Here is a 10,344-nt window from a genome sequence, read left to right as displayed (position 1 = left end):
GTCGGAGGGTCAGTGCTGAGGGAGCGCCGCACTGTCGGAGGGTCAGTACTGAGGGAGTGGGCACTGTCGGAGGGTCAGTACTGAGGGAGCGCCGCACTGTCGGAGGGTCAGTACTGAGGGAGTGTGACACTATCTTTCACATGAGACAGAAACTGTGACCCTGCCTGCTCTCTCTGGTGAATATAGAACACCCCGTGTGACACATTTCAAAGTAGAGCTGTGCAATTCTCTCTCGCTCTCCTGGATCATATTTATCCCTCAACTGGAGTCATAGAGTCATGCAGCACAGAAATAGACTTTCAGTCCAACCAGTTGACATCAACTAAAGCAGATAATCTGGTCATTATCACATTTTGTTGGCCACATTAGCTGCTACAGTGCTGTAGAGAATGACTGAGTAAGCATGACTGGTTACCTTTCCTAAAGGACACAGATTAACCATTTGGGTTTTGCTGACAATCCAACAGCTTAGTGGTTACTTTTACAGATGGTAGCATGGTTTCCAGACACAACTTTTGGAAATCTCAATGGTGAGATTTGAATTTGTGTTCAGAATCCCTTCTGTATGCCCATGCTTAATGCTGATCTCTAGTTACAACCAGGGCTTGCAGGGTCATTACAACAGGAAGTCACAAAGACAGAAATGAATGGGGAGAGACTGAAGGAGGAGACGGAAATGAGAATAAGAAGGAAAAGAGGTGCAAGTGAGGGAGAATGTGAGAAAAACTGAGAGAGGAGAGATGGTGTTAGGATAATGTGAAATAAAGGAGTGAAGGTGGACTTAAATGGCAAAGAGAGAAAGAAATTGTTATTAGCAAACATTAAAACCCATCTGGTTCATTCATGTTCTTTAGGGAGGGATCCTAACGCAGACTGACCACAGCAATGTGATGGCCTCTCAGCCAAAACAGCTCTGCAAATCATTCAGTAGACATGGTGCGGATTGGGCTAAATGCCTAGTTTACCAAACTACCCTCCCTGACGCATCAACAAAAAAAGACACACAGAGATCTGAAGCCATGAAAAAGAAGAAATGAAGCATTTGATAATTGGGGATTTTGCAGACAGCGTAAGATTAGCTTACGCGCTGACCTGCCAGACAATTCAGCTTTGTCTGAAATAATCAGATGCTGCCTTCTTCACCAATCTCAGCATTGGCACCCAACAAATTTCACTCCTGCCTGGTCCCCTAGATAACCAGAAATGGATGGTTCTTATGAAAAAGTTCAGAAAACATTTACATAGAAATAAACAATTAAAGCGCAAGCTTCTTATAAAAGTGTTTATTTGAATGTCTCAGGTTTTTTTTAACAGTCTGCAAACAAAAAAAGAAAATAATTGTAACAATTGAGATAAATTGATGGGTTTTGATTTCTTCCAATGAAGTGGATCTTACAAGATAACCAGGTCCCATTCTCTTTCCCACAACTCAATCAGGTTTTGATTCTGGAAATCATTATTGGGAAAAAGAAGGATTGTGTTTTCAGGGTTTTGGCAAGCCGAGTTTGTTTAGCTCGCTGAGAATTAATTTTTTTAACTGTTTAAAAGCTCTTCCATTGTACAATCATCTCAGCTTAAAATTAATCTTTCAATTCTCTTAAATATTTCTAGTGGATCCCACAATGAATCCTTTTTCTGTTTTGTTAAACCATATTTAAAATATTCCATTGTGGATGTATCAGATGTTTGAATTTAATTTTCTTTTTTTATTCCTTGTTCAAACCATAGAAAATGTCTTTTTTTATTTTTTAAAATAAAATATATGAAAGTTTTTTTTGGTAGATTTTATTTCATTTTTTTGAAATTTTTTTGATTTTTTTTTAAATTTGGCATGAAATGAATTAAACACCACAGTATCACACTCGCACATAGAGTTTCCTGATTTTAGAGAGGTCACACATACCATTTCGCCCCGTTTTCCCCCTGTCTCTCTCTCCTTCTGCTTTCAGTCCATCCTCACACCTTCAAAGAATTGTCATGGTCATCCTAAAGTTGGACCAAAATTAGGAAACTTTGGAAATAAAAGCTGATTGCTTCTCGTTTCTATCAAACCCTCTCCATTCCAGCTCCACACAAAATTCCATTCCATTTTTATCATTTTGTTTTTCTTAAATAATAATTGAAATTGTTAAAAAAATTTCTTGTTTTGAAATTCTTGATTTGAGTGTTTTTTTTTGGTCGGAAGAGGAGCGTCATTATCATCACATGCAAATTTCTCAAATCCTCAGCTTGCCACACACCAATAAAATGCCTTTTGTTTTTGTAAAGAATACATAAATTTTCTTTTTTAATGTTCCAATTTCCTTTGATAAATGATCACTTCATTCAATGGCCAAGCAAAATTAAAGACTGACATTTGATGTTATTCCAGTCCTGTGTTTCTTTTGTTTTGTTTTTCTAAAATCCTCCCTGCTTTGTAGTTGTCTCAAAGAATGGATGTGTCCTTTTTTTTCTCCTTTTTAAATATGTTTTAAACTCTTCAGCAAGCTCATGACCTTTTAACGAAAACCATCGCCTCCCATTCTCGGCAGGGAAACAATAGTTACGAGAAACAAAAAAAGTCGACGATAAATGGCGTTTTAAATTCATTTGAGAAATGAACAAAAAAAACCCTCCTCCTAATTGTCTCTCTCACACTCCTCTCTCTCGTCAATCCATCCTTTTGCAGAACTTCAAGCCTTCTGCATCATCACATCTGCCCCTCTCTTTTTCCTCCTCGTTTTAGATTTTAAACTTTTTTTTTGACAAAGTAACTTTTGCATTTTTTTTTGCAATGGAATTGGGTTTTCATGCAATAACTTTTAATATTCTCCTTTTTTTGTAAATTATTAATTTTTTTTGTTGTTGTTCCTCTGTTTTGTTCTCTCTCTCTCTCTGTCCCTCTTTCTGCAGCGTCCAGTGTTTTATACAGGTGTTGTTCTGCGGTTCGCTGTATTAGTGTGTAATGAATCCTTCAGCTCTTTCTGAATGCAGTTGTGAACCTGCAGGAAGTTGTGGTCGCGCTCAGAGTTGTAGGAGCTGGTGGTCTTCAGGGGGTCTCGGGTGAGAGTGTACATGGAGATCTCGGTGGAGGGTAGCGTGTTGAAGCCTTTGAGACCAACCGGCGAGGCATCTCTGGAGTGAGAGGGTTCCGTGGACCGGGAGCTCGACCGACTGCGCCGTCGGTAGCGGTACCGGTAACTGGGGATGCGAGTGATCGCCGAGGATTGCAGGTAATCCGCGGATCTGGCCCCGGCCCGGATCTGTTTGTGTCTGTCAATGAACAAATGGACAGCTAACACTCCCACCATCTCTGCAATGATAAAGGACAGAGCTCCAAAGTAAAAGGACCATCCGTAGGAGTAACTGTTCTTTTTGGAGTCGCTTTTGGCTGGGTCTCCAGCGTTGGCGGATATGTACACTATGATGCCAATGATATTACTCAAACCTGGAGGGCAACAGGAACATAAATACCAGACAAATCATTGACATTCAGAACGCCGAGAGAGAGAGGTTGGGGGGGGGGAGAGGGTTAAAATTTAGGGTTAAATACAAAGAAGACTTTAGTGAGGCCACTCTTAGTTCTGGTCTCCCTGCTTGAGGAAAGATGAAAGGGTTCAGAGAAGATTTTTTTTCGATTCATTCACAGATTGAGGATGTCACGGGTTAGGCCAGCATTTATTGCGCATCCCTAATTACCCAGAGGGCAGATAAGCATCAACCACATCTCTGTGGGTCTAGAGTCACATGTAGGCCAGACCAGGTAAGGATGGCAGTTTCCTTCCCTAAAGGGCATTAGTGAACCAGATGGGTTTTTCTAACAATCGCTAATGGATTTATGGTCATCATTAGATGTTTAATTCCAGGTATTTATTGAATTCAAATTCCACCGTCTGCTGTGGCAGGATTCAAACCCAGGTCCCCAGGAACATTCCCTGAGTCTCTGAATTAATAGTCTAGTCATAAAACCACTAGGCCATTGCCTCCTTTTACAAGGATGGTGCCGGGTTTGGAGGGTTTGGCGTATCAGGAGAGGCTGAATAAGCTGGGGCTATTTTCTCTGGAGTGTTGGACAGTGAGGCCTGACCGTATAGAGGTTTATAAAATCATGACACACTCACCACCCCCCGGGGACCCCCCCATAAATACTGACCCACTCCCCCTCCCCAGGATCCCCCTGTAAATACTGACACAACGCACACCCCTCCTCCCCACCCAGGATCCCCCTGTAAATACTGACACACCGCACCCCCCTCCCCCCACCCAGGATCCCCCTGTAAATACTGAGACACCGCCCTCCTCCCCCCCATCCAGGATCCCCCCGTAAATACTGACACACCACCCCGCTCCCCCCCACCCAGGATCCCCCTGTAAATACTGACACACCGCCCTCCTCCCCCTTACCCAGGATCCCCCTGTAAATACTGACACACACACACACACACACACACACACACAAACACACACACAGACACACAAACACACACACACAAACACACACACACACAAACACACACACAGAGACACAAACACACACACAAACACACACACAGACACACAAACACACACACACACAAACACACACACAGACACACAAACACACACACACAAACACACACACACACAAACACACACACAGACACACAAACACACACACAAACACACAAACACACAAACACACACACACAAACACACACACACAGACACACAAACACAGACACACACACACACACCTGGGGACCCCTTGTAAATACAGACAGTGAAACAGTTCGAAATCCCTGTATCATTCTGTGACTGTTTTGCACACTAGGCACTGCAGCCACTGGATGGATGGTTAAAATAAATGTCACCGTATGAAGATGAATGATTAAATCATGCTCTTGTTAGGATAAATAGTGTCAGATTGAGGATATCAATCAGCTATCACCTCTCCTCATACGCCTGCTTCATATTGATATGTGAGTAACACTAGCTGCAATTAGTGGAGGTGGACTGAAACTTGCTGTTTAACACCTATTCTCACTGTAGGAGTTGAGCTTATTTACTGAGGAATAAAATTACTTCACTTGAACTACGTAAGGAGCAGAGAGTGAAAGTGTTTGCTTATTGATGCAGCTGCAAACCCTCAAGTGCAGAAAGCTGAGAATGTTCCTCCTGGTTTCCTGGCCATTGTTTATCCCTGAGCTGTCATTGCTGACACAGATACTCAGGGTCTGATCTCCTCATTAACCCTGCGAGGACTTTGCAGTTCACAAATTGGCTCCTACATTCCTGCCGCTATTTAATTGGCTGCAAAGTGCTTTCAAATGCCATTGAGTCATAGAGACATACAGCACGGAAACAGACCCTTCAGACCAACCAGTCCATGATGACCATAATCCCAAACTAAACTAGTCCCACCTGCCTGATTCTGGCTCATACTCCTCCAAACTTTCCTTATTCATGTACTTGTCCAAATGTCTTTTAAACGTTGTAACTGTATGCACATCCACCACCTCCTCATGAAGTTCATTCCACACACGAACCACCCTCTGTGTAAAAAAGTTGCCCCTCATGTCTTTTGTAAATCTTTCTCCTTTCACCTTAAAAATGTGCCCCCTCATCTTGAAAGTCCCCATCTTAGGGTAAATACAACTGCCATTAACTCTATCTATACCCTGCATTATTTTATAAACTTCTATAAGGTTAAAGTTGCAGACTTGCTCGCTGAGCCAGTGGTTTGGTTGCAAACGTTGCGTCACCCTGCTAGGTAACACCATCAGTGTGCTTCCGGTGAAGCATTGGTGTTCTGTCCTGCATTTTATTTATATGCCTCAGTTTGCTAGGGTGGTTGGTACTACTTCCAGTTGTGTTTCTCAGTGGTTTGTACACAAGGTCTAATTCAATGTGTTTGTTGATGGAGTTCCAGTTGGAATACCAGGCCTCCAGGAATTCCCTGGCATGTCTCTGTTTGGCTCATGCGATTACGGATGTGTTGTCCCAGTCAAATTGTTCCTTGTTGTCCGCGTGTAGTGAGAAATGAACACCAACGAGCCACCAATAGACACAACCAATTCTCACTTGTCTCACTACACATGGTCAACAAGGAATAATCTCAGTCAGCCTCAGACAGTTCCCAGGGAGAGGTTGGGAGTCGGTCACTTGAGGGGCTGAAGGTAATGGATCCACAATCTTCCCAATATTTAAAGGAGAAAATTATGCCCATTTGGTACTGAATATCGTCAGCTAAACATTCTGGTAATTTATAGTTAGCGGAGAGATCTGGGTGGGTGAGGTGAGGAGGGGGGATGGTGGTGAAGTAGGGTCAGGTGTGGTCAGTGTACACATGGAAATTCACACAGTCTGTGGATGATGACATCAATAGAAATAGGAGGAAGTTGAGCATAGATCGTCGAGTCATTCCAGGAGCAACAAGAGAAGCCTTTGCAAGTGAATCTCTGCCTAGAACTTGACAGATAAACATGGAATCAGGTGACAGTGGTCCCACTCAACTGGACTTGGAGGATAATGGTGTGGCTAACTATCTCTGTCAAGAGCTGGAGATAGGTCAAGAGGGACAAGGAAGAACAGATTAACTCTATCATGTTAACTTTTGTAACTTTGTCAAGACTCTTATTGGGACAGAGAGAAATCTGATCAAACCAAATAACCCAAATAAGCAAATTAACTGAAAGGTTCATATATATTAACTGCAAGATTAATATATACCAACCAAAATTGATCAATTCCATTGAAAACAGGTTCAAATGTGTCCAGAAATGGAACCTTAAAGCACTATCATAGATTCATACAGAGCAGAAAAGGCCTTTGGCCCATCGAGTCTGCACCAACATAACTACCACTAAAAGTGCACTAATCCCAATTTCCTGCAGTTATCCCTTGAATCAATCTGATATGGAGAATGAAGATGTTAATACGGCTCAAACTGGTCTTTTCCATTTTTCCACTGCCTGTTTATCTATTGGAATGTGAGAAGCTATGTTTTCCAGGAGGTAATGGCAGAAATGAAGGAGGAAGTTGAGATCAAGAATGTTTCTAGAACCAATTGTGATCGTTCTTTTTAGAATGTAGAACCTTGCTTGCTGTACCTGACTTGAGAAGGAAAGAGACCTCGAGAGAATGGCATAAGGACTTAGACAGTGGGTTCAAAGACTTTGAGTAAGACAGTGAATGAGAGGGTCTTTGCGAGAGAGAAAATTAAAAGTTCTACCTGTGGCTTTGTAGCAAAGAGCTATTGGTTTGAGCCATTTCTGCCTCTAGATGTGGCAACTGTCCCACAGCAAATTCGCAAGATCCATTGAGAGCTCTGATTCAGGAATGTCACTGCAGACAGCCAACGCCAGGGGGTGAGTATTGTGTGGTTATATCACCCACAGGACTGACTGATCGCTGAAGCTTCAGGGATCACAAACATTTAAACATAGTTGGAATGGCTGAGAGAAAGGGGGAAACAGATGACGAATTTAGAAGTTAAGGAGGCAACATGTGTATTTTATCTCTAACAGCCAAGGCTTGAAAGTGCTTCTCTGAGTTGAAGCGTGCCACAAGAAGTGTTTAGGAACTCAATAAGGTATATCCTGTGACTTGCCCAATAGATGCCAATAAACTCTGATGCTCTGATAATCCTGCAAATCTCAATGAGCCGCGCCTTGAAAATCACCATCACTGCTCTCCCAGAGAGAGAGAGACAGAGAGAGACAGAGATGGTTGGTGGTGAGTTTAACCTGAGGGTGACTATGCCTCAATTAAGGAGCACGGTTGCAAAGGTAGGATCTTCATGGTGACCTCAACCATTGTAGGAAATGACCTCATGCTGTTGGTGTCACTCTCCACATCGCAGACCAGGCTGTCCAGCCACCTGACCCCTAGTTGGATGCTGGAGCACAGCCAAAGGCTAAATGCCCAACTTCAAATGACCTGAAGGTTGGTGGACTTGTGGACAGCGTGGAGGGTTGTTGTAGGTTGCAACGGGACATTGACAGGATGCAGAGCTGGGCAAAGAAGTGGCAGATGGAATTCAACCTGGAAAAGTGTGAAGTGATTCATTTTGGAATGTCGAATTTGAATGCAAAATACAGGGTTAATGGCAGGATTCTCAGCAGTGTGGAGAAACAGAGGGATCTTAGGGTCCACGCCCACAGATCCTTCAAAGTTGCTACCCAAGTTGATAGGGTTGTAAAGAAGGCGTATGGTGTGTTGGCTTTCATTGGCAGGGGATTTGAGTTTAGGAGCCGTGAGGTTATGCTGCAGCTCTATAAAACTCTGGTTAGACCACACTTGGAATCTGGTCACCTCATTACTGGAAAGATGTGGAAGCTTTAGAGAGGGTCCAGAGAAGATTTATCAGGATGCTGCCTGGACTGGAGGGCAGGTCTTATGAGGAAAGGTTGAGGGAGCTAGGGCTTTTTTTATTGGAGCGAAGAAGGATGACAGGTGACTTGATAGAGGTGTACAAGATGATGAGAGGCATAGATAGAGTGGATAGTCAGAGACTTTTTCCCAGGGCGGAAATGACTATTACAAGGAGGCATAATTTTAAGGTGATTGGAGGAAGGTATAGGGGAGATGTCAGAGGTAGGTTCTTTACACAGAGAGTGGTGTGCGCATGGAATGGGCTGCCAGCAGTGATAGTGAATTCAGATACATTAGAGACATTTAAGCAACTCTTGGATAGAATCATGGAGGATAGTAAAATGTAGGGTATGCAGGGTAGTTTGATCTTAATAGGATAACAGGTCGGCACTACATTGTGGGCCGAAGGGCCTGTACTGTGCTGTACTGTTCTATGTTCTATATTCTATGTTCTATGTTCAAATCCTCTATTTATGGCCTGCTTCAAAAAATACTAACACTCACTCAAATACAATTCCAAACCCATCAACGATTCACAGCGAAACCCATGCAAAATACCCAAAGTAAAATGTAGCAGTGAATCTACAGTAATCACAAGCAGTGATGAATGCAGATAAACTCCCCTCACAAAAAGTGTGGATTGTCACGGTCAGCGGGAATAGGAGAGTTTGAAGCTGAGATGGATACGGTTCTGAAGAAGGACTCAAGAAGTTAACTCTGTTTCTCTCTCCAAGGATGCTGCCAGACCTGCTGAGTTTCTCCAGCACTTTGTGTTTTTGTTTTTGGGTAAATTTGTATTGGCTGAAGATATTCATTCATCGATCATAGAATCCCTATAGTGTGGAAACAGGCCCTTTGGCCCAAAAAGTCAACACCGACCCTCAGAGCATCCCACCCAGACCCATCCCCCTATAACCCACCTAATCTAGGCATCATTGACATGTGTCAAAGGCAGATATAGGGGTTTGAGCATCAAATCAGCCAAGATCTGAGCAAACAGTTGCAGAACAGGTTCCAGAGCCTGGACCACATTCTGTTTTCAAACCTGACAGAGACCCAACATTCCACCTCAATAAATGAACAACAACTACAGCCACAAAGCCTGTGCCCCAGATACAGTGTAAATACAACAGAGAGCACTCAAATGAAAAAGGCAAAGTTCACATAGCCCTACTGGAGCATCAAACTGCTCTCTCACATTACAAAGAGAAACACACATCTGGTGAATTGAACCTTAGGGTCACCTTGTCTCAGGCAAGGGGACAGGGACAGTCCTTCATAATAACCTCAGCCAGTGCAGGGATTGAACCTGCACAGTTGGTGTTATTGTACATTACAAACCAGCCATCCAACCAGCTGAGCTAACAGATTCCCATTCAAATAACCCAGCTACAGGAAACCAACAAAACATACCCATGATGTGCCAAGCTCACCCATAATACACCTAAAGTGATGGTAAAACTCTGCAATGTAATGGACCCAGCACATAAACTGTATAAAATCACCAAGCCAGCACCAGCTGCTATTAGGGAGCTCCTAGATACATCACACACAAATCGAAACCAGAGAAAATGAATTTGCTCCATTAGTATCCTCCCTTTTCCAGCTGTGACAGTTGTTGACAGAGCTTTTCTGATTTTAGGCCTTGGCAGAATGGTTGAGAATTTCTTACAGTTAGGTCTTTTCATCTCTGCGATCACCTCAAGGTGACGATTACGAAGGGTGTTATGTAGCTCACGGCCCCTTGAGGCTGTTCTGCCCCTGTTCTGTCAGATCTTAGCTGACCTGCCCCGGAACCCCCTTTACTTGCCTTCCACACATGCTGCTGAATACCCTCACCCCTCACAAATCTATCCACCTCAACCTAAAAATCCACAGCTGTCAGCTCCCCCTTCACAACCCACCCGTCTTCAGTATCTTCCACAGCCTCTTCGTGTGTGCATGTGTGTGTGTGTCTGTGTGTGTGTGTGTATCTGTGTGTGTATGTGCCTGTGTGTGTGTGTGTGTGTGTGT

At 43.3% G+C, this 10,344-nt stretch overlaps 1 protein-coding gene across 1 annotated transcript; it reads right to left on the bottom strand.

Moving 5' to 3' along the window:
• Positions 1–2,903: 2,903 nt before the first annotated feature.
• On the bottom strand, positions 2,904–9,748 carry LOC109925470 (voltage-dependent calcium channel gamma-2 subunit). Its single transcript, XM_048617379.1, has 2 exons — positions 9,745–9,748; positions 2,904–3,427 (listed from the first exon to the last, which is right to left on the bottom strand). The coding sequence occupies exons 1-2, from the start codon at positions 9,746–9,748 to the stop codon at positions 2,904–2,906; spliced, it is 528 nt and encodes a 175-aa protein (XP_048473336.1).
• Positions 9,749–10,344: the final 596 nt, after the last annotated feature.

Source organism: Rhincodon typus, chromosome 37 (genome assembly GCF_021869965.1).
Source record: "Rhincodon typus isolate 14 chromosome 37, sRhiTyp1.1, whole genome shotgun sequence".
NCBI classification, from domain to species: Eukaryota; Metazoa; Chordata; class Chondrichthyes; order Orectolobiformes; family Rhincodontidae; genus Rhincodon; species Rhincodon typus.
This window is presented reverse-complemented; position numbering and strand designations above follow the sequence as displayed.